The sequence below is a fragment of the Diaphorina citri genome, unplaced genomic scaffold (assembly GCF_000475195.1).
Source record: "Diaphorina citri unplaced genomic scaffold, Diaci psyllid genome assembly version 1.1 scaffold1201, whole genome shotgun sequence".
NCBI classification, from domain to species: domain Eukaryota; kingdom Metazoa; phylum Arthropoda; class Insecta; order Hemiptera; family Psyllidae; genus Diaphorina; species Diaphorina citri.
This window is the reverse complement of record NW_007378630.1, coordinates 41,286-66,298: the sequence shown is the minus strand read 5'-3', so window position 1 is coordinate 66,298 and position 25,013 is coordinate 41,286. Positions and strand designations below refer to the sequence as shown.

Genomic DNA, 25,013 nt, shown 5'->3' with positions numbered 1-25,013 from the left:
GAAGAAACGATTAAATCTTTATCCTGCTATCATCATTCCGCTACAGCTGAAGTTGCTACAACAATATTAGTAATGGTAATTGGACATTGGGGGACTTCCCCAAATGAGACGAGAATATTGATACAAAATAATCAAAAAAGTTGTTCTAAGATCACATTCGATAGAAAAACATCACACTTCAGAATACAAGTATTTCCCCACTTTTTGTCACTAACTTGATACCATTAAGTAGGCTTGTCTAATATCCATATGGGTTTGCTTTTGCAGGCGACTACGAACTACTAACAGTTGCGCATCTACCTTTTCAATTTGAAATAAATAAAACAAAAAGTATTAAAGATACATATTGGTTCTCGCCTTGCCCAGGAGGAGTTTCAAGTCTTGTAAAACCTGCAGAGTGAGTGCAACGAGTGGACAATATTAGTGATGGCAGAAGAAAAGATTTAAATCTTTATCCTGCGATCACCATTCCGCTACAGCTGAAGTTGCTACAACAATATTAGTAATGGTAATTGGACATTGGGGGACTTCCCCAAATGAGACGAGAATATTGATACAAAATAATCAAAAAAGTTGTTCTAAGATCACATTCGATAGAAAAACATCACACTTCAGAATACAAGTATTTCCCCACTTTTTGTCACTAACTTGATACCATTAAGTAGGCTTGTCTAATATCCATATGGGTTTGCTTTTGCAGGCGACTACGAACTACTAACAGTTGCGCATCTACCTTTTCAATTTGAAATAAATAAAACAAAAAGTATTAAAAAAGACAAGCCTAAAGTTGGGGTCTAAAAACTACACGTGTCTCTAAATTACCCCAAACCACCCTAATGAATCCCTCCTGGGGGGGTTAAACAGTTCACCGAACGCCAAATTTGTTTTTCACCTTATCCGCTGGCTGATGTTTGATCATAACCCGGTAGCGTGCGTTACTCAACGCATCATTGTTTGGATTCATCTTGAGAGCCTTGTCCAAAATGGTGACCTTCTTCTCTGCATAGACACGGTCCAAACTACGACCGCTTGAACTTGTGCCTGCACTCTGCAGCTTCTCATGGGAACACAGCGTATCCTGAAAGTAAAAGGAGGGGTATTTTTTAAATAGGTTTGATAGAGGGAACTGTAACTGCTAAGGTCTTATTGTCAACAAAATGAAGAGAGAAGAAAGACAGGACAGGAGAAATGTTGGAAATACCTGGTGGGCCACACAAAAAATCTTGATGAAAACAAAAAAAAAAAAAAAAAAAAAGTTTGGAAAACCCTGGGGGGGCACACAAAAAAATTTGAAAAAAAAAAAAAAAAAAAAAAAAAAAAAAAAAAACATGGTGGGCCATGGATTCAGTATGGCTGAATCCTAAATTATTCTGACCCACAAGTGAACAATCGTGTTTTGTTTTAATTATTTCGAATAGGTAATTCAGTACCAAACTTGACTATTTTCTTTTGCCAGGAGCTGGTTCAACAGTTTGTTCATGAGAAAATATCAAAATTAGCTTTTTTTATTTAGGTATTTATTTATTTTTTCCCTTCAATTTTATGTTTTATTTCTGTTCAAACCAAAGCTATCTACCTAATTTATTTTATTTATATTTTTTAACAATTTTTCTCTATGCAACAATCGTGTTTTGTTTTAATTATTTGGAATAGGTAATTCAGTACCAAACTTGACTATTTTCTTTCGTCAGGAGCTGGTTCAACAGTTTGTTCATGAGAAAAAAGCAAAATTAGCTTTTTTATTATTATTATTATTATTATTATTATTATTTAGGTATTTATTCCCTTCAATTTTATGTTTTATTTCTGTTCAAACCAAAGCTATCTACCTAATTTATTTTATTTACATTTTTTAACAATTTTTCTCTATGTGGTTAAATATACCTGGAATTTGACAAAGTCAAGCCACAAGGTCACATTTTGCGGCTCTGCTTGCAATTTCTTATTAAACTCTTCCCGCTTCTGTCTCAAACTTTCATTGGTGTGTTCCAGTGCCTCTTGGTCACCTTCATTGTTCTCATCGGCCACCTGGAATTTGTTGACTCTCAGTTGGTCCAAAGTCATGTAGCTTTGACTTGGAGGGATTTTGTCCTGTGATATGTTCCGATAACAGTAGGCAGGTCTTGTGTGATTGGGCAGGATGGGCTCTTCATCGACTCCAAAGTCTTCGTCATCATTGTCAAAATCATTGAGGTTGTTTCTCAGGCTCGAACTGTAAACAAATAGAATAGGTAAATATTTATAAAATAAAAAATAACGAATTGCTTTACTTAATATTGGAGAAAAAAATGGAGTGAGCAAGGAAAGAACTCACAGAGTCATCTATCCAAAGGATAAGAGTGTCATTGTTGACAAAGAACTTGGTCACAATTTTCAGATATCCACCCTGGGGGTGGATAAATACCCGGGTAAATACCCAATTTTTATTTACCCACCCAGTGGGTATTTACCCACGACCCATCACTAGTCATATATCTATCCAAAGGATAAGAGTGTCATTGTTGACAAAGAACTTGGTCACAATTTTCAGATATTTTTTAAAATAGAAATTTACCCTGAATTTTTTATGTATAAGTTTAGCCTTTTTTTTCCACAATCCAGCAGTTGCTAGATTTGCTTCTTGGACTGCTATTATACTAAATGCTTAGTAACCAATTCCTTAGGATTAGTAAACTTTGTTTATTTTTTGTGGCACTTGATTTATTTTGGGAGGAACGACTTGGCGGGGTCTTTTTTATGCCACGAAGTGGTATTTTTTGGTTGAAATTTACCCTGAATTTTTATGTATAAGTTTAGCCTGGATTTTTATGTAAAGAAGAGATTCATACTCACTTGTTCGGTTCTTCCTCCAATTCCATTTTCTCCCTCCTCTTTTTCCGTCCTTTTAAAAGGTCTTTCCGTTTCTTCATTCTCTTGATACTCGTGGTTGATACATTTGGATCAAAGTTGTACTCATCGGAGCCAGCACTTTTACTCGACTCACTACTACTATCACTGTCCTCGCTTGAAGACTCTGGGACTTGGATGGTACAATCTTTACTCATTGATTCCTCTTCGGCTGAGTCTTCGTCAAATACAAAAGGATTAGACATTTTGTTTTCTTGGGCCTCCTGAAAATAAATAAAGAAGTGTTATTATACGGCTAGGTTTAACCCAAATGGGGCTTTCACAAATGAGCAGTGACCAGTGTTATTAAAGGGTTATGTTAAACACAAAAAGGAGCTTTCTATTTCAATGTTGCAGCTTCTGAATAGTTAAGTAGGTACTTCTTGAACCACTCTAGATCTGTTGGGATCAAAAACTTCATTCTGTAAGCAACTGGTTTCTTACCTCCAGTTCTTTAAAAGCTTAACTACCTGTTCTGGTAAAGGAAAATAGGTAGATACTTACTTACTTACCTTCTTGAATATTGATAGTAAAACCTTAATAGCTGACCACTTTTAACGTTTTAACAGAGCATTGGACTAATGGACTTTTGTTGGTAGGTCTGATCAATCTAGGCTTTCTAATTTGCTGGTAAAAGCTGTGACTTGAATCTTTGGAATAATAATTCAATATTCAATAGGATTATTAGGAAATTAATAGAGAGAGAGAGAGAGAGAGAGAGAGAGAGAGAGAGAGAGAGATGTTGATGAATATGAATAGAAAATGAGCGACAAGCGACACAAATATATGAAGAAACGGGAGGAGGAGGAGGAGAAGTAGGAGGGGGAGGGGAGAAAGAGTAGAAGAACAAGAAGAAGGAGGAGGAGAAGAACAAGATACGAGAACAAGAAGATGAAACAAGAAGAATATAAAGAGGAGGAGAAGAGGGGAGAGGATTAACTAGGTAATTAGAGGTAAAATAATATAATTTTATTTTATTTTTTATTTTTTTGTTTGTTTATTAACTATTTTTTTTATTATTATTTTTTAGGTTAGTTTTCAAGGAGGTTCGAAATGAGAGGATACCTACGGGTTCTCAAATGAAAAGTGAAGCTCAATTTTTTGCGTTTCTGATTTCAGGGATTCCGAAAGAAAAGGACGCAAAAGAGAGGAGAAGGAAGAGTAGGAGCAGGATGAGGAAGAGAAGGGGAGAAACGGAAGGCGGAAGAGGAGAAGATGGTAAAGGAGGAAGAAAAGGTCTTTCCGTTTCTTCATTCTCTTGATACTCGTGGTTGATACATTTGGATCAAAGTTGTACTCATCGGAGCCAGCACTTTTACTTGACTCACTACTACTTTCACTGTCCTCGCTTGAAGACTCTGGGACTTGGATGGTACAATCCTGTACTCATCGGAGCCAGCACTTTTACTTGACTCACTACTACTTTCACTGTCCTCGCTTGAAGACTCTGGGACTTGGATGGTACAATCTTTACTCATTGATTCCTCTTCCGCTGAGTCTTCGTCAAATACAAAAGGATTAGACATTTTGTTTTCTTGGGCCCCCTGAAAATAAATAAAGAAATGTAGTTAGAATTAAGTGAACTTAAGGGCTTACACCTTTAATGTCATTACCCACTTATGGTACTAGTTCAGAAGCCACAACAATGAAAAAGTGCGGTACTTGTGCAGAAGTCACGTCCGTGGAATATTGCTACCAAAGGAACTGGCACAAATGAGCAGTGACCAGTGTTAATATAGGGTTAGGTAAACGCAAGAAGGAGTTTTCACAATTAGAGCAGTGATTAGTGTTATTATAGGGTTAGGTTAAATACAAAAAGGAGCTTTTCTTTTTCACGGATGTGACTTCTAGTGGTATGATCCATTTCCCCTCACCCAAACCACCCACCTGTTGATTATTATTATCCTTATTAAAGGAGGAAGAGGAGGAGATGGTAAAGGAGGAAGAGGAGAAGATGGTAAAGGAGGAAGAGGAGGGGATGAGAGGGAGGAGAAGATGGTAAAGGAGGAAGTGGAGAAGATGGTAAAGGAGGAAGTGGAGAAGATGGTAAAGGAGGAAGAGGAGGAGAAGGGAAGAAGAAGTGAAAGTGGGATGAGAGGAGACTTTTGATGATTTCATTTTCAACAATGCTTTATTCCTCTTTTATATACATATCTACGATATACCTACCTACCTACCTACTTTATTATGTACCTACCTATGTTATTTCTTCATAAATATGGATGTAGGAAGATACCTATACATAATACAATGTATATTCCCCTACCTATTGTATACATATTGATATTCATATCCGTCTACATCTCTTGTTCTCATTTAGTTGCCACCCTTTTCTCTACAGGATGTCTATCAAAAAATACAACACATAAGACTTATGTGTTGTATTTTTTAGTTTTTACATAAATACAACACAAATTACATAAATAACTACAACACATTAGTTACAGGTACTTACCTACCAAGTCTGACAGAGCGAGGTCTGCCAGACATAGCAGTCAGACCCGCTATAGCGGTCTCTCAGATCGTTTGAGAGACCGCGGTCTGAAGATTTTCCGTTCCGACACGACGCGATGGTCTGACAGAGCGCGATCCGTCTGAGTGATGTGAGTGGCTTTTCTTACGTAAGTGAAATTTATTTCTTAAGAGGTTTGCTGGAGGGAACCGTACTTAACTGCTAAGATCTTGAAATCAAAGCGAGACGGGGGAGAAAGTCAGCCGTTCCGAAAACGGACCTTGTTTGCTTAGGATATAAAGCTTGTTCCGCGGGGGGAGATCGAACCCGCGACCTAGCGCTTACAAGGCAGACGCGCTACCCTCCAAGCTAACTAGGCTGACCTGTACCTAAAAAAAAGAGTTGTTCCGAAAATAATAAACACCCTGTAGTTATTCTGGTTTCTCCATTTCCACATCTTCCACCTCTTTATTTTTCACACCTCAAATGATTGGCACAATCGTAAAACATGCGAGATTTTCACTTCTCCTCCTCCTCCTCCTCCTCCTCCTCCTTGACTTCTTCTTTTTTCTTCTTCTTCTTCTTCTTCTTCTTCTTCTTCTTCTTCTTCTTCTTCTTCTTCTACTTCTTCTTCTTCTTCTTCTTCTTCTTCTTCTTCTTCTTCTTCTTCTTTTTTCTTCTTCTTCTTTATTCTTCTCCTCCTCTCCCTCCTATCGCTTCTCTTCTTCTTTCTCCTCTTTCTCAGTACAGTTCAAGAAGTGTAGGTAGTAGGTAGGTACCTAACAATGGGTTGTTTCTCCTTCTCTTCCACATCGAACCCGCGACCTAGCGCTTACAAGGCAGACGCGCTACCCTCCAAGCTAACTAGGCTGACCTGTACCTAACTTTATCTTTTCTTCTTCTTCTTCTTCTTCTTCTTCTTCTTCTTCTTCTTCTTCTTCTTCTTCTTCTTTATTTTTTTCTTCTCCTTCTTCTCCTCCTTTTGAGACGGAGGACTTTCTTCTTAGGTTTTCCTTCTCCTCCTCCTCCTCCTCCTCCTCCTCCTCCATTCTTTGTGTCTTTATTTCCACCTTTATGTTTCACACTTCCACTTCAAATGATTGACATAATCGTAAAATATTATGCGAGATTTTACACCTCCACTTCTCTTCTTTCTCTTCTTCATCTTTCTCCTCCTCCTCCTCCTCCTCCTCTTAGAACATTTCAAGAGGAGGATCAGTTTTGTTGACAATGGAATGGTTTTCCTCTTCGTCCTCCTCTTCCTCCTCCTCCTCCTATTCCTCATCCTCTTTCTTCTACTTCTTCTTATTTCTCTCCTCCTCCACACTCTACCTTGCTTTCGTCCTCCTGCTTTTTCTCCTTTTATTTCTTCTTCTCCTCCTTCCATTCCCTTTTCTCTTTCTCGTTTTCCTCCACCTCCACGTCCTTTTTTTTTCTTCTCCTCCACCTTCTTCTCCATAAGTCTCCCCTCTCCACTGTTTATTATCACTTTTATTGCCCATCCAACTGAAAGACGCGTAACTTGACGAAATCTGGTTTTCACGATTTTTCTTCTTTCTATTTTTTTTTAGGAAATTTAATTTTCGCGTTATTTTCCTTTTTCGTCAAATTCAACACACGTGTTGAATCGAATCTAGTTGAATAAATTTGAATCGCGGGACGCGTGTATATACCTACCTACTACCTACCTACCTAACTATGTATTTGTTAGGTACTAAGTAAATAGGTACCTATCTACCTATGGTATGGCTGCTTAGATTTACGTACCTACGTAGGAAGTTGAATAAAACAAAATTTACCTTAATTTATTATACTGATAGAATGGGACTGTTACCCCTGTAGTCTAAACAAGGGAAATTTTATAATCTAGTAGAATTTCCTAAGAGGGAGGTAAAACAGAGATTGTGAAGAAAGTATTCGCACACAAAAAGCCCACTCTGGGGCCAAACAGCCCTACAATGTTTGTGTTAACCCTTTGATTCACAGCGTCCCATATAAGGGACGATCCAAAACTCAGGAACGGTAAAAACTAGCAAGTGGGGAAAAAAATAAAAAATCTAAAATCGAGTTTAATCAAAGTTCATATTTTCCGGTCTACAAACAAAAAGTCGTGTCTGAAAGGGTTAAGCTTACTTATAAGAAGCAGGTAGTCACAATAAAATAAAATTGAATTAAAATTGAATTGAATTAGTCAATAAACGATAATCTAACGTAATTAAGTACCTATTATTAAGTAGGTACTTGACTTGGACGCGAACCACCAACCTCCAGGTCCAAAGTCCATCCGGAAAAAAACGAGAAAATTAAATACCAATGCCTACTTCCCAAGTACCTATACGTAACATTATCTCACAACTATTAAGTGGATATTATTACAACTTATTATCGCACTTTTAAAAGTTAGTTAGCTTAGTTGGTAGTGCGTCTGCCTTGTAAGCGCTAGGCCGCGGGTTCGATTCCCGCCCGGGGCGGATTTTATCCTGATTGTTTGTTTAAGTTTGTTTCTGTGCTGAAGTTAGTTAGCTTAGTTGGTAGTGCGTCTGCCTTGTAAGCGCTAGGCCGCGGGTTCGATTCCCGCCCGGGGCGGATTTTATCCTGATGGGATAATGTTCGTTCTCGGAACGGCTGGCTTTCTCCTATCCTGTCTTCCTTCTCTCTTCGATTTCGGGACGATAAGACCATTAGCAGTTACAGTTCCCTCTGTCAAACACTCAAACCTCTTTAAAAAAAAAATCGTCAGTCAGCACAGAATTGTCTCCTCCTTCTTTCTACCAGTTTTTCTCCTAACCGTTCCTCCCTCTCCTTCCTCCTAACCCTCTCTTCCTCATCTTTCACCCCCATTCGTCAGTCAGCACAGAATTGTCTCCTCCTTCTTTCTACCAGTTTTTCTCCTAACCGTTCCTCCCTCTCCTTCCTCCTAACCCTCTCTTTCTCCTCCACCTTCCCCTCTCTTTCTCCTCCTCCCCCTACTTTTCAATCCAGCCACATGCCAGAAAGCATTGGAAAGCCCGCCTCTTTATTTTCATACGATTATGAATGTAATTTCTATCTTTTCATAACTTTGTGATAAAAAAATCCTACAGTTTATTTTTTGTCGTTTTCATTTGTGTACTCTTCTCTCTTCGGCTTTCGCGGCATTTGCAAAAGATTTTATCGTTTTTTTTTTTCTCCTCCTCCCCCTACTTTTCAATCCAGCCACATGCCAGAAAGCATTGGAAAGCCCGCCTCTTTATTTTCATACGATTATGAATGTACTTTCTATCTTTTCATAACTTTGTGATGAAAAAATCCTACAGTTTATTTTTTGTCGTTTTCATTTGTGTATACCCTTCTCTCTTCGGCTTTCGCGGCATTTGCAAAAGATTTTATCGTTATTTTTATATATATTTATATAATTTTATTTTACTGCCTATCGTTTTTCCGGATATGTAAAACCGGATAGGTAAAATTTATTGGTACCTATCGCATCGTTTATTGCCGGTATACGTACGAGTCTAATTTTATCGGTTTTTCCATATCGTTTTTCGGATGTAGAAATCAGCGGTAACATCTTTCGTTAATCGCTGTAGGTGCACATTCTAATTAACTAATTATCTTACTTAAATTTCCTACCGTTGGTCTTCTTATATTTTGTATCGTTTTTCCCATGATATAGACATTATCGGTGTTTGATAAGCGATAATATTTCGAGGATTTTGATTTCGCGCGCGAAAACTTGCGGCTCTAATTTCTTGATCAAAACCAGGTAAGATATAAAATATATATTTTATTTATTTATTTTTCTTATTATTTTAGGTTTGATGGTGGTAACAATAACTTTCTTATTGTCCCGGGGTCCCAGAAGCAAGTCGTTCCAAGAACGAACATTGTTTAGGAATCTTACGTATTCTTGAGAGTTCATTGCAACGGTCAATACATTAATTAGACTTACTTTATCATGGACACTCGTTGCTATCTTGAAAGCCCAGGAGAGTCTAATTGTTCAGGATGAAATCCGCCCCGGGCGAGAATCGAACCCGCAATTAAGTATGTAGGACATGTAGGTACTTGTTTAACTCCATGTACAAAAAACCCGCACTGAGGGGGGCAAACAGCCCCAAAAGAGTTAAGCTTATACGAATCTAACCCTCACAAGGCAGATGCACTACCTTCCAAGGTAACCAGCAGGCTATCTTAAGCTGTCCTTACAGTCCTTACGAGGCTGAGAGCACCCCGATACCAAGTATAGGTACTTAACACACATTAATATAGGTAGGTCTAGATACCGGTAGGCCAAATAAGTACAGATCCGAAAAATGGCATTAATCTATTAAATGGCCGGATAACATAAGGCCAATAGGCTAGCTACTACTACTGGGAATGTTACTGAACATCAGTGGTGTTGACATTAGGCCAAGTGGACTCTCTACCGACCTCGTCGGTCTACTAGACTCGTCTAAAATCCATCGGCCTGCATGCCGGCCAGTAAGCCAAAGCAAGGCCACAGCCAGCGTCGGCCAGCGACAAAATGTACGTATTAAGGGAATTTTATCTAGTACCAACCCATCGGCCTGCCCGCCAGCCGCTAGCAAGTCACAGCAAGGTCACATTCAGTATCGGCCAACGATAAATGTACGTAGGAAGGAACGTCCCTACCTCCATTTTATCTAGTACCTACCTATATCTACTTATAGGTGTCAGCTTTTTCATTTAATTTTACCTCACCAAGGAAAAAGAGAAAACGAGGAAAAAGAAAATCCTTTGCCCTTTTTCCCTTTTTTATATCAAAGCAAGGGATAAAATACCGAACATCTTTTATCCCTTACGTCTTTCTATAGGACCTTAATTCTCTCTTCCCTTCTCACACTCTTCTAAAGCGCATAAACCACTGAATTGATGACAGCAATATTATGCTAACAGAAAAAAGAGAGAGAAGAGAAAATAAAGTGGAGAGAAAAGGGGAGAGAGAGAGAGAAAATAGAAAATGGGAGAAAGGTAGGAGAAAGGGAAGAAGGAGGAGACCGAAACGAGAGGAGAACAAGCTGGGCCCGTCCCTCCGGGCATTATTTAGCCCATAGTTTATTCGATCAGAGCTCATTTGTGTGAGAAAATGTGAAAAAAATCCCCCAAAAACCAGTTTTTTTTGGTTTTTTGGCTTTAGGGTTCTCTGGACAAAATTTGCACCACCACTTTCGTGTTCCTCATAAAAAGACCTTTAATTTGATATATAGGTCGACCAGGTTTGGATAAGTCCTTTCTATGTGAACAGACAGACGACACCGAAGCGAATACAATAGTCCGTCCCTTATACCTTTTATTATTACAATAATTGTAATTTAATAAAGGAAGGACGGACTAAAAAGGTGAAGGAAGGGAGAGAAGGAGGAGGAGGAAGAGAGGGAGAGGAAGAATATAAAGTGGCAAAAGAAGGAGAGCTTTTTCCTTCTTCTGTGTCAATGAATAAGATAGCTCTCTCTCTCTCGCACACGCCTAACTCAATCTCCTTTCTCTCTCACACACACACATCTTGATCATTTTCAATCACTACACAAGTACACAAACACCCCCCCCCCCTCTCTCTCTCTCTCTCTCTCTCTCTCTCTCTCTCTCTCTCTCTCTCTCTCTCTCTCTCTCTCTCTCTTTCTACTTGAGTTTTATGAAAGCAGCACTTGTAAACATGGATGTTGGTATTAATGTAATCAGAGTACACACAGACTATGAACAACTTTCCTTACAGGGTGTTCCCTAAAATCAGAACGGAGAAAAAAAAAAACATCCAGAATGTCGCCTCTATTCCAGATACATTATTAAATTTGTTTCTTGGTGGATGTTTAAATTTCCTCAATAGGTACATACGAGTTCTTATTTCTTCTACGATTTCTTCTTTATTCTTCTTGTTTCTTATTTCTTCTACGATAAATTGTTCTTATTTCTTCTACGATAAATTGTTCTTATTTCTTCTACGATAAATTGGTGGATGTTGCAATTTTATCAATATTTCTCCTGCGTTAAATTGGTGGATGTGTCAATCTTCCCACAATATTTCCTGTGTGGAGATTACCTACATTATTTTGAACAAGTAGTGGAAATTTTAAATGCTTTTAATAAAATGCCATGCTTTTAATAAAATATCTATGCAAGTGCCTAGCTAAGAGTCCAATATGATTGATTTAAAATATAACGGCCTTTGTCATTCAAGATATAGGTATTACCTAATTAAGTGTACCAAAGTTTCAAGACAAGAGCTCAATGGCACAAAAGCAACTTACATTTCATCATCCCAAGAAATAAGAAGCATGTAAAATAATTTTTCATGTGGACTATATTGTATTTGTTTTTTACACCCTATTTTTAAAAATAAAAAAAACCTCAAGTGTAAGAGAGGGGAGGGGGGCGGGAGGGGTAGCCGCTCATTTACAAGTTCACAGTATGTGGTTTTTCTTTACTTTCCATTAACCTACCTACATCAAGAGAGGAGGAAACGCTACATACAATATGTATGTATACCTAAAGAAATTACTTTGTGATGAGAAAGTAATGCAAATCGGTCCAAACTATCAAAATCTGGAAATGGGTGGAAATTTGGACCCATTAAGAAAAAAGTGATTTTTAACATGCCGTCGCGTTTCGTCGTACCTACTTATATTAAGTATAGGTACCTATGTCATTTTGTAATTTTCTACCTCTAGGTTACAAATTTACTAGTATTATTCAAGGACGCAATAGATCAGTTGCGCTTACTTACTTGGGTGATGTTTCAAAGTCATAGAGCAGGAAAAATGAGGACCAACGGATTTTTTCTTTTTCTTCTACGACTTCTAGATCCCGAGATAAATCGATTAAAAAAATGCCGGTAAATCGTGAACTTTGACGTCACGGCATACGCTCCCGTAGGCGATGACGTCACATCAAATGTCCCGAGCAAAGCTCCCTCGCAGGCAACGCATTAATGTGTTTGTGCGCATACATTTCTACGCAGTTCTTTCTGCTCCTCTGCTAACGCGCTTGCATAGTGGCGCTACCTAGCGGACAAAAATAGCAACTGCGTTAAGTCTGACGTCACAAATCTTTGAACTCTTTCATTATAAAAATTGAATTTTCGACCTTTTACAGTTATTTTTTCGGAGTTTTGACCTCAGATTCGGATTTTTCCCAACTTTTTACAGAGGAATCGACCATTTATTTATAATTTTTATCCATTTGCAACTCCTCCATTCCCCTCCCAGGCCCAGGGCGAACTTTATCCTAAACAGATAAAGTTCGTTCTCGGAACGGCTCACTCTCCTGTCCTGTCCCCTCTTCGATTTCGGGACGATACGACCTTCGCAGTTACAATTCCCTAGATCGGAAGAGCGTCGTGTAAGGCTCACACCCACAGATCTTTACTTTTTATTTGTTTAATAAATTTCTTCTTCGCAAGAGGATATAGGAGTCAATGGATGGGTTTTTCAATTGGGGTTGACATGAGGTAATGCCCAGAGCCCCCGGGGACCAGGGGGTGGGGGGGCACCTACATAGGGGGTTGGGGTGCACCAATAGAGGGGAGGGGGGTGGAGGAGATGATGGAAAATCAAATACGAAAAAAAAAAGGGTGAACAGGAACAACCTGTCGCGGTGGACTCCGCCAAAGGGAGAAGGCTAAAAATAATAATAATGATATAAAAAAATTGTATTAATACTGAATAGTTGGGTGCAAGAGCTTATAAAATTGTGAAACTCCTACTACTAAAGCCTAAAAAACCTATGGGACATAGGTACTAAATCTAAATAACTGGTTGTAACCTTGTAACTATATGTACTTACCTACATACCTACCTAGGTATTTTTAATCGTATTGTTCATTAGATAATTACATTTTTCATTCGAGGTTTGATAAGGGAACTATAACTTTATATGTATAAGGTATTATCGTCCCGAAATCGAAGAGAGAAGGAAGACGGGATAGGAGAAAGTCAACCGTTCCCAGAACGAACCTTATCCGTTCAGGATAAAATCCGCCCCGAACGGGAATCGAACCCGCGGCCTAGCGCTTACAAGGTAGACGAGCTACCAACCAAGCTAACTAGGCTGGTCGACTGGTTATGGTTTTACAATATAGGTAATTCAGTTTTTATTTTGACGGATCTCTTCACAGTTGAAAAAAGTAAAAAGGAAAGGGGTAGACACAAATTTTTTCCCCTCCAACTTAAACCGCGAGACATTTCAATGTTCATGAATTCAATATTAGGGTTGGAAAAATTAGAGAGGGCTTGTCATTGATAAAATCATCAAGTATGGGATAGTGGGATACCAATAAAAAAATCCAGTAGCAAATAAACATTGTTTGATTTAAAAAAAAAATAATAATAATAATAAAAAAAAAGCTGAAAAGGAATAACATTGTTTCTATGTATTTAAACTCCCTCTGGGTAAGAGGGCAATCATTAAGTACCTATTGCACATTAAGTACCTATTGCACTGTGTAAAAAAAAAAAAAAAAAAAATCCTTAATAAAGGCTATTTTTATTTTATTTATTTATTTTTTTGATTTATCATAACCCCAGAGGGATTCATGGGTGCTGTAGCGGTTTTCGGATCTAGTGAATGGTGATGGTTCGAGTGAGAGATTCCCTTGATCGTCCTGAAAGAAGTCATTTTTTATGGTTGATCTTACCACTGAGAGAGTTAACACAGTGTCAAGGATTTCTTTAACGTCATCCATTTGATTTACACAATTCACAGGACAGTTTTTAACTCCGGATTAACTGAAAAGTGAAAACCAATTGTTTAAGGGTGTTCAAGAAAAAACCTGCAATTCATATAAAAAACACATTTAACGCCATAATTCTTGGTCTTATTTTTACAAATGCTCAGAAATTAATTTCCGGTCAATACCATCACTTCATTATTATTTGTTCCGCCTGAACTTACCCTCAATTCTTAGGCATTAGGCAGGTGTTTTTTCTCTTCATTTCCGGTGTTTCACCGAGAGCACGTGAAACAGAGAGGTGTAAAGAGGGTAATAATAGAAAGGAGAGGGTGATAGTATATCTATCTAGGTAGGTATATCTCCCCATTTTATTATTATTTATTATTATTACTTTACTTTTCTTTTGATTTTCCAGGTCCTGGTTTGTTCATAGGTTCATTATTGTCAATGCAGACAGCAAAATCTATCTACATTTATGTATAGGTATACCTCGAGACGGGGGAACAAAACACAATCATCAATATCAATTGAAAATACGCAAATTATTCAAATTTTCCCCAAGCACTCATCGCTACTGCTCTGAAAATAAATGACTGAATCAGGGGAACACTTTTTTTTAGGGACCTTTTGTTTCTGTAGAAGGGAGCCTTTTGTTCCTGCACGGAGAGAAAAACTAGGGTGCCGGAAGCCTAACCGAGTAACTAGGTGCCGGCACTCTAATATTGAAGTCTATGTATATATATCAGGAAGCTCGACGGAAGCCTAACCGAGTAACTAGGTGCCGGCACTCTAATATTGAAGTCTATGTATATATATCAGGAAGCTCGACACTATACTATAGATTTCCAACAACTTAAATAATGGGAAGTAATTCAATGATAGAGTTCTTTCACCCTAAGTTTTATAAACTTGTGTCACAGTGTGCCTTTAAAAAATTGTAAAAAATGAAGAGTTTGGAGTGGTTCCTTTGGTCAGTAGGTAACTCGGAAAAATTGCCCCTAGGTACAGCAGACCCAGAGACTCGATTGGACCAAAATGAAATGAGCTAGTAAATTATGAGTTGACCATTTTTGTCGAATTTCATCAAAATTGGACAAACCATTCGAGAGTTATGCTGACACAAACGCTACTAAACATAAAAAAACATGGATATCTGTAAAAAGAAACGAAGAACTGTGGGAGACCTGATAGATGAATTCAAAAGTCTGTATAGCGTCATGTGTAAATCCGACAAACAAAAAGTTGAAAATACGAGTATTGTCAACAAAGGTTCAAACCACAAAGATAAAAGAGAAGAAACAAAATATATAGATGACAAGGAATATAGTGAAAATGGTCAACTTGAAATTTTGAGCGATTTTCTCAAATGCCACATGTCTCAAGCTGCTTCTAAAACATTCGATTCCAATCTACATGGACACATCTATGAAGGTCTGAAAGCAATATATTTTTTTTTTTTTTTTGGGGGGGGGGGATTTGGTTTATCAAAGATGTAGGTATTATTATTTTGGAAAATTGGCCACTGGAAAATGAAATTGGATTGAAAAATATTAATTTAATGCTAGCAAGTAGCCCGTGCTTCGCCAAGGAAAATTGATCATAACTCGAGATCAGGTTGGATTTTGGCAAAATCCTCTCTTATTGCACATCTAGAACATACCTATTGGGATTATTTCTACCAAATATCAGCTGTCTAAGTGTTGGGGTTGGAGATAGAGCGATCAGTGTATGAATGTGTGAAGTGATCCCTGTTTTATATTATACCTAGTAAATATTGAAAACATTTGTTGATAAAATCCGCCCGGGCGAGAATCGAACCCGCCACCTAACGCTTACAAGACAGACACTCTACCGTTTTAGCTAACTAGGCTCTGTCCTGAACGAAATTACCTACTACATCTTTCTGACTCCCCATGAGCTCACGTGACGTGACGTGATAGTAGTGTAGCTGTCCTGAACGAAATTACCTACTACATCTTTCTGACCCATGAGCTCACGTGACGTGACGTGATGGTAGTGTAGCTGTCCTGAACGAAATTACCTACTACATCTTTCTGACCCATGAGCTCACGTGACGTGACGTGATAGTAGTGTGTTTCTACCTTAACTTTCCTTATTCTGTAGAAAGGAAAGTACCTAATGTAATCGGCTGAAATTATACAGTAATGAACATTTTTGTAAACTTGAAAAGTTTGAGCCACCTGGCCCAAAAGGTAAAGACCGAACGCTCCCGTAGGCGATGACGTCATAATTCATGACTCCCGCTTCGTTTATTTGTGCGCAAGCGTTTCTGCGCATTTTGACGTGAAATCAGACGTCACAACTCTTTGAATTTTTTCATTAGAACGGCAAGTGAAAATTGAATTTTCGACCTTTTAAAGTTACTTTTTCAGAGTTTTGATCTCAGATTTGGATTTTTCACAACTTTTTACGTAAAAATCAACCTTTTATTAATAATATTTTCCCGATTGCAACTCCTCCATTCCATACTTCCATAGTCTTAACTGCAAATATGCTTGTACTTGGTTTAGCTGTGTCCCCTTATAATCGACTGGCCGTCGATCGACAAGGTAAATCTATGTTGTCATGCCAGTGTGGACGGTTCAGTCGACATCGATGGACCGACTACCTACGTGTGGACACACCTTAAAAGTTACCATACAGTACCTGAGTCTTGTGCTTTGGAATTTCCAGGAGATGATGTTTGTTAGCTACTTACTAGTGGCCGGTGTAGGTCGTGGTGTAGTGGGTGCAGGTACAGTAGGTCGTGGTGTAGTCACTGCTGGACTAGCTGGAAATACTGATGAGCTTCGATTCCCGGCCGAGGCAAACTTTATTCTGAACGGACAAGGTGCGTTCTCGGAACGTCTGACTTTCTCCTGTCCTTCCTTCTCTCTTCTATTTCGGGACGATAAGACCTCCGTTGTTATACAGATCCCTTTATACTCTAAACTTCTTCATGAAAAAACTAAACCTCGCTTTGTTCAGTCATTGATGGAGTAAATCCGCTCTGAGGGGGATTCCCCGCACTGGAGCCTTCCCCACTTCCGCGGTACCTTGCAGTGACTTCCCGTCCAGGTAGGTAATTCAAGGGTAACACCAATTAGGTAATACCTAGGTTATAGGTACCTGCTACCTACTCGTACCTAGGTACGTTCCATTCTACCTAGGTACATAGTATTCTACCTAGGTACATAGTACATAATTATATACAATTTATTACTACTTATATACCTACCTACTTTTTTAAAGAGAGAGAGAGATAGGAAGAGAGAGAGAGAGAGAGAGAGATAGGAAGAGAGGGAGAGAGAGAGAGATAGGAAGAGAGGGAGAGAGAGAGAGATAGGAAGAGAGAGGGAGAGAGAGAGAGAAATATACCTACCTATACTTTTTTGAGAGAGAGAGAGATAGGGAGAGAGAAAGATGGAAATGTTGTGTTTTTCCTGGCAAAATATTTATCTAATACAATAATCCTGTTTTTCTCGCAGGTACAGTAGGTCGTGGTGTAGTCACTGCTGGACTTGTAGGTCGTGGTGTCGTGACAGCAGGGTAGGTCTAGGTTCCCTATACTTAATGTAATACAAAGTAATACTTACTAGTGGCCGGTGTAGGTCGAGGTGTAGTGGGTGCAGGTACAGTAGGTCGTGGTGTAGTCACTGCTGGACTTGTAGGTCGTGGTGTCGTGACGGCAGGAGAGGTAGGTCTTGGTGTAGTGACCGCTGGCACTGTAGGCCTTGGAGTAGTGGCTGTCGTTCCAGAAACAAAAAAACAATTGGCGAATTAAACTCAATCTAGAGAAATTCTGGGTTGGATGACAGATATTGCCAAAAGGCCTTTCCCACTTGTCCTTCGGAAAATAGCGTGTCGTGGGTAGTGGGAACACTCTCATATCTAGCGGAGAAATTAGAAAACAATTTTGTACCTACTTGATGCTAATCGAGAGCAGTGGCGTAGCGTCCATGTAGGGCGTGTAATCGTGTATGGCGGCCATACACTCAAAATTTACTCAAATACCCTTAAATATTGACTTTAAATATTTATGAAGAAGCATGTGCATCACTTATGTAGTAATGTGCATGGTGATGGAAATTAGTGCCCTACACGCCTTACACTTGACTTTAGACCACGCTACGCCACTGATCGAGAGTCTTCCGGAATATAGGATACGCCAGGAGGGGAAGTAAAATGAAAAACACGGGTGGGGACGGGTTGCATATCATACCCGCGTTGGAATGAAAAATACACCTTTTAGCACCTCTTTTATTGGCCAGGAATAAGGAAAGTAAAAACGGGCCGTACGATACTAATCCCGCGAACCTTCGATTGGAAGACGAGTATTCAACCGCGAGGTGCTTGCAGTGACAAGTATGGGTACTAATCCCGCGAACCTTCGATTGGAAGACGAGTATTCAACCGCGAGGTGCTTGCAGTGACAAGTATGGGTACTAATCCCGCGAACCTTCGATTGGAAGACGAGTATTCAACCGCGAGGTGCTTGCAGTGACAAGTATGGGTACTAATCCCGCGAACCTTCGATTGGAAGACGAGTATTCAACCGCGAGGTGCTTGCAGTGACAAGTATGGGTACTAATCCCGCGAACCTTCGATTGGAAGACGAGTATTCAACCGCGAGGTGCTTGCAGTGACAAGTATGGGTACTAATCCCGCGAACCTTCGATTGGAAGACGAGTATTCAACCGCGAGGTGCTTGCAGTGACAAGTATGGGTACTAATCCCGCGAACCTTCGATTGGAAGACGAGTATTCAACCGCGAGGTGCTTGCAGTGACAAGTATGGGTACTAATCCCGCGAACCTTCGATTGGAAGACGAGTATTCAACCGCGAGGTGCTTGCAGTGACAAGTATGGGTACTAATCCCGCGAACCTTCGATTGGAAGACGAGTATTCAACCGCGAGGTGCTTGCAGTGACAAGTATGGGTACTAATCCCGCGAACCTTCGATTGGAAGACGAGTATTCAACCGCGAGGTGCTTGCAGTGACAAGTATGGGTACTAATCCCGCGAACCTTCGATTGGAAGACGAGTATTCAACCGCGAGGTGCTTGCAGTGACAAGTATGGGTACTAATCCCGCGAACCTTCGATTGGAAGACGAGTATTCAACCGCGAGGTGCTTGCAGTGACAAGTATGGGTACTAATCCCGCGAACCTTCGATTGGAAGACGAGTATTCAACCGCGAGGTGCTGTGACAGTGACAATCCAATTCGCGGCCTAGCGCTTACAAGGCAGATGCTCTACCAACCAAGCTAACTAGAGTGATTTGAAAATTTTACTTTCTGATGTTCTCGTGTTGAAATCCATTTTCATCAGTCAGCTCCCATGGCGCAGAGGTCACTGCGCTCGCCTTGCATGCAGGAGACCCGGGTTCGATTCCCGGCGGGATCAAGAAATTTGTATCATGCAAATGATTGATTCTGTGACTGGCTATTGCGGGGCCCACTCAGCCTCGTGAGGAAAATGAGTAGCTATGACATATAAATGCGCATAGCGACCGGTGCCAGCATGGTAGGTAAACATTGGATCTTAGGATTATTGAGATATTGGGAAAATCCTACAATGCTGCAGTGAGCACCAAAGTTGTGACATAATAACACAAAGAAACTGAATTTACATTACATTACATTACAAATCCATTTTCATCATTTTCTGTGAGGGTCGGTACTATGGTCAAGGCTCCGTTGAGGACACTTCTATTCATTAGCATGGTTTATTTATTTTTTACTAGAAAGGTAAGGGCAGGAAAAGGAAACACGAAACATGACTATAATAAATAAAATGTATTAACAAATAAATAAATAGAACAATGGACATACCTCCGTGCATAAATAAATAAATAAATTTAATTAATAAACAATTCAGGATTATTGAGATATTGGGAAAATCCTACAATGCTGCAGTGAGCACCAAAGTTGTGACATAATAACACAAAGAAACTGAATTTACATTACATTACATTACAAATCCATTTTCATCATTTTCTGTGAGGGTCGGTACTATGGTCAAGGCTCCGTTGAGGACGCTTCTATTCATTAGCATGGTTTAACTATTTTCTACTAGATAGGTAAGGGCAAGAAAAGGAAACACGAACCATGATTATAATAAAATAAAATGTATTAACAAGTAAATAAATAGCACAATGGACATACCTCCGTACATAAATAAATAACTTTAATTAATAAACAATCATTTATAAAGGGGGGGGGGGGGAACTATCCACTGAGAAGCGAATGAGTATCAGGGTGCCCCAAGTTTTAGGAGACTTAGAGTGGAAGAAATTGTTTTATTTTCCCCGATTTAGAGAGTTCCACTTATCAAATACTTTTTTTTAATATAGCAAAAGGTGCTCTCATTTATTTTTATATAAGTACAATAAACAAGAATACAACACAACAAGAATACATACTTAGTGTTATCCCAAAAACTAGCGACAGGCAAGGCCGTGGCCAGGATTTTGGTGTCGAGGGGGAGGGTGGATGTTCCGAATTTTCCAAGTCTGGCCTACAGTGAAGGAGAAAAATGAAGTTTGAGGAGGGGGAGCCCCTCGACTACGCTAAATTTCATGACTTGATTTGGACTCGAACCAGCCACCCTGTAAGTGTCGAGATCAGAGCTCATTTGTGTGAGAAAATGTGAAAAAAATCCCCCCAAAACCAGTTTTTTTGGCTTTATGGTTTTCTGGACAAAATTTGCACCAAATTTGAGGACAAATTTTCGTGTTCCTGATAAAAAGACCTTTTATTTGATATATAGGTAGGTAGGTCAACCAGGTTTGGATAAGTCCTTCTATGGGGACAGACAGAGTGACAGACAGACAGCGAATACAATAGTCCGTCCCTTATATACCTTTTTATTACTATTGTAATAATAAAGGAAGGACGGACTAAAAAGCTATTATGAAAACTGCCTATCATGATACGTATTACCATCTACTATCTAAATAACTTTACCTTTTTAATAGCCATCGTAAGTGTACCTTCCTAACTATAATACCTATAGGTAGTGAGTTGAAGAGCACGATGGACGGATGGTTCGCGGTCATGTGATAGTTGCTAGTCTTGCTACAGTGAACCGAAGTACGTGGTTCAGTAGTTCACGCGTTGGACTTTAGATCTGGAGGTTCGTGGTTCGAGTCCAAGTCAAGTAACGAGTTATAATAAAATTTATCTAGATGTAATAAGTAATTGGGGAGCGAGATTGGTGCCAAACATCAAGCATTTAAGCCTAACAAAATCAATATTCCTTTCACTTTTTTTTATTTTATTTCAATTTATTATGGTGCGTCAACACAAAATTCAAATTTTTGTCGATGGTGGGATTCGAACCCGGGACCTTCTGCATGGCAAGCAAGCGCGTTACCACTGGACCAACCGTGCCCGTATATATATCTAATATTTCTACGTTATACCTATGCGATTGCGATCCTAGTTAGATTGAAGGATAGACGGCATATACATCTCAATAGGCAAGATTGACAAACAAATAGGTATTATTTGCTTTGTGTATGATTTTCATAATTATATGTTAGTGTTTTGGGTATCTAAGGAGGATATCAAATTTACATACTTAAGTAGGTATATGTACCTACAAAATGAGATGTTTGAACCCCCAGTTGGAAGGAACAGGAACCGCCACTGATATACGCATCCTGAAAACTGAAAAGTAGGTAGGTATGTATGTTCCAAAATTGATGGATTATTTGCCAGCCTAGTTTTAGCTTGGAAGGTAGCACGTCTGCCTTGTAAGCGCTGGGCCGCGGGTTCGATTCCCGCCCGGGCCAGATTTTATCCTGAACGAATAAGGTTCGTTCTCGGAACGGCTGGACTCTACATGGAAATAGAGAGTCTGAAGTTATCGCATAGGAATTGGGCATATAGTCAAGGTTTTACCCGATAAGTGGAGCCGGGAAAAACCATCAGGCATGCGGATGTCCAGATAGGCACCATCCAGATACTAACCAAGCGCAACGTTGCTTAACATCAGTGATCCGTGGAGAGCTGCTGTATTCAACGTGCTATCCCCGCTGGCTTTTGGAAAGATTGAAAGTGTCACAATGCAAAAAGAGAAAGAACATTAAAAATGATGAACAAAACCTCTCTGCGCAGTTCTTTCTGCTCCTCCGCTAGCGCGCTTGCATAGTGGCGCTACCTAACGGACGAAAAAAACAACTGCGTAAAGTCTGATAAAAATTTTATTTTCAACCTTTTAAAGTTATTTTTACGGAGTTTCTGACCTTTACATAGGAATCGAACATTTATTTATAATTTTTACCCATTTGCAACTGCTCCATTGTAACAATTTCATGTAACGTTGCTTAACTTAACTGTGCAGATACTGATCCCTTCGTTTTAGTTCCATAGTGTAATAGAAAGTCGTGTGAGGCTCACACCCACAGATCTTTACTTTTTATTTTTTAATAAATTTCTTCTTCGCAAAGGATATAGGAGTCAATGGATGGGTTTTTCAATTGAGGGTTGACATGAGGTAATGCCCAGAGCCCCCGGGGACCAGGGGGTGGGGGTGCACCTACATAGGGGGTTGGGGTGCACCAATAGAGGGGAGGGGGGTGGAGGAGATGATGGAAAATCAAATACGAAAAAAAAAAGGGTGAACAGGAACAACCTGTCGCGGTGGACTCCGCCAAAGGGAGAAGGCTAAAAATAATAATAATGATATAAAAAAATTGTATTAATACTGAATAGTTGGGTGCAAGAGCTTATAAAATTGTGAAACTCCTACTACTAAAGCCTAAAAAACCTATGGGACATAGGTACTAAATCTAAATAACTGGTTGTAACCTTGTAACTTTCTTCTCCCCCTCCCTCCCTTTTCCCCTCGAGACGGGAACAAAACACAATCATCAATATCAATTGAAAATACGCAAATTATTCAAATTTTCCCCAAGCACTCATCGCTACTGCTGTGAAAATAAATGACTGAATCAGGGGAACACTTTTTTTTAGGGACCTTTTGTTTCTGTAGAAGGGAACCTTTTGTTCCTGCACGGAGAGAAAAACTAGGGTGCCGGAAGCCTAACCGAGTGACTAGGTGCCGGCACTCTAATATTGAAGTCTATATCAGGAAGCTCGACACTACTATAGATATCCAACAACTTAAATAATGAGAAGTAATTCAATGATAGAGTTCTTTCACCCTAAGTTTTATAAACTTGTGGCACAGTGTGCCTTTAAAAAAATATAAAAAATTAAGAGTTTGGAATAGTGCATGGTTCCTTTGGTCAGTAACTCGGAAAAATTGCCCCTAGGTACAGCAGACCCAGAGACTCGATTGGACCAAAATGAAATGAGCTAGTAAATTATGAGTTGACCATTTTTGTCGAATTTCATTAAAATTGGACAAACCGTTCGAGAATTATGCTGACACAAACGCAACTAAACATAAAAAATATATAGGTATACAGTATATACCTATATAAAATTTACGAGATAAAAAAAGGATGTATTATTCATATAAATACATAGGTACTGTCGGTTTTGATATAGGGAGATGTGAATGTATTGATAAAATTGATGGATTCAAATACCAAAGATTTATTAAATAAAAATGTATTATACTCTAGGTATAGGTATAAAATTTAATAGATATTAAAGATTTATTAAAATAAATAAAAAATCTATAATTAATACATCAGCATGCCGCACGCAAAATACAAACATGTTTTCTAGAATATCACCACAAACAGTTCGTGGGATTCTTGGGAACACAGAACAAAAGCTGAGATTTCACCTAATGTATTTTTTTTTTCTTTTTCTTTTTCTCAAGAGGTTTGACAGAGGGAACTGTAACTGCTATGGTCTTATCGTCCCGAAATCGAAGAGAGAAGGAAGACAGGATAGGAGAAATCCAGACGGCCGCGGCCCGATAACAAACCTTATCTGTTTAGGGTTAACTCCGCCGCGGGCGGGAGTCGAACTCGCGTTCTAGCGCTTTCAAGGCAAACGCAAAGCCAGCCGTTCCGAGAACGAACATTATCCCATCAGGATAAAATCCGACCCGGGTGGGAATCGAACCCGCGGCCTAGCGCTTACAAGGCAGACGCACTACCAACTAAGCTAACTAGGCTGGCTTAATGTAAATTTAAAAATCAACCAATCAGATTTTCTCAGAACAAACGCTTATTGTGGTTGATATTCGGACGGGGATCGGCCCCTGCTACTGATGCTCTTTACGATCACCTATCGGTTTCTCAAATGGCTAGTTCTGGTGTCGAAGAAGGAGGAGACTTTGAAATCTCTTGTCTAGAACTTAAGGCACTTCGTCCAGGGATCCTGGAAGTTTTAGCCAATATTCAGAATCGAAGAGATTGCCAGCCTAGCTTGGAAGCCAGAGCTCCCGCCTTACAGCTAGGTCGAGGGGGAACTTTATTCTAAGTCCTAAACACAACAAGGTTCTTTTTCGGATCGGCTAGCGGCTGCAGGCTTTCTCTTGTCCTGTCGTCTTACATATCTTCGATTTTGGGACGTTAAGATCTCCGTTGTTAGGTCAGCCACTCAGTATCAAACCTTTAAAAAAGTATCCCATCTACCTCATACTTACCGCTGGGATGAGACTGAAAAGGCGCAGTGCAGATCTGCTGTCTAAACATTAAACAAAGTCCGTAATTATAAGAATAGAACAAGTGTGTACCTAGGTATTTTCATTCAATGCAGTTCTGTGTTTTTTCATCAATTTCTCTCCTTTTCTCTCACAGGAAAAAAAAAAAAAAAAAAAAAAAAAAAAAATTGATAAGGAGACCAAGGAGATAGAAAGTAAAAAAAAACACAAAAAAAAACAAAAGTAAAAGTAAAAAAAAAAACTAAAACCAGCAATGCCGGAAAGCCATTATCAAAGGTTGGGAACAATCTCAAGCTGGCTTCCTGATTGGTTGGTAAACGCCCCAATCAAATTGCTCCGTTGGAGGGATAGCAAGTGGGAGGGAAAAATTTGTTCCAGATTTTTTCCCCCACTTTCATTATTATATTATTATTA

General features: G+C 39.3%; 3 protein-coding genes across 3 annotated transcripts in view; 1 reads left to right on the top strand and 2 right to left on the bottom strand.

Annotated features, from left to right (window-relative positions):
* Window positions 1-333: 333 nt before the first annotated feature.
* LOC103514669 lies at window positions 334-3,577 on the bottom strand. The gene is made up of 5 exons (XM_008479568.2): window positions 3,399-3,577; window positions 2,833-3,110; window positions 1,885-2,212; window positions 893-1,078; window positions 334-390 (listed from the first exon to the last, which is right to left on the bottom strand). Exons 2-5 carry the CDS (start codon window positions 3,090-3,092, stop codon window positions 334-336), a joined length of 831 nt encoding a protein of 276 aa, XP_008477790.1. The 5' UTR covers window positions 3,093-3,110; window positions 3,399-3,577.
* On the bottom strand, window positions 3,506-20,989 carry LOC113469709. Its single transcript, XM_026827575.1, has 4 exons — window positions 20,975-20,989; window positions 4,348-4,430; window positions 4,082-4,258; window positions 3,506-3,536 (listed from the first exon to the last, which is right to left on the bottom strand). The coding sequence occupies exons 1-4, from the start codon at window positions 20,987-20,989 to the stop codon at window positions 3,506-3,508; spliced, it is 306 nt and encodes a 101-aa protein (XP_026683376.1).
* Window positions 8,666-25,013, top strand: part of LOC103514668 (homeobox protein 3) — a 25,399-nt gene continuing 9,051 nt past the window's right edge. Inside the window, exon 1 of the mRNA XM_026827574.1 lies at window positions 8,666-9,083. The gene's annotated coding sequence lies outside the window, so the exon portion shown is untranslated. The remainder of the gene's footprint in view (window positions 9,084-25,013) is intronic.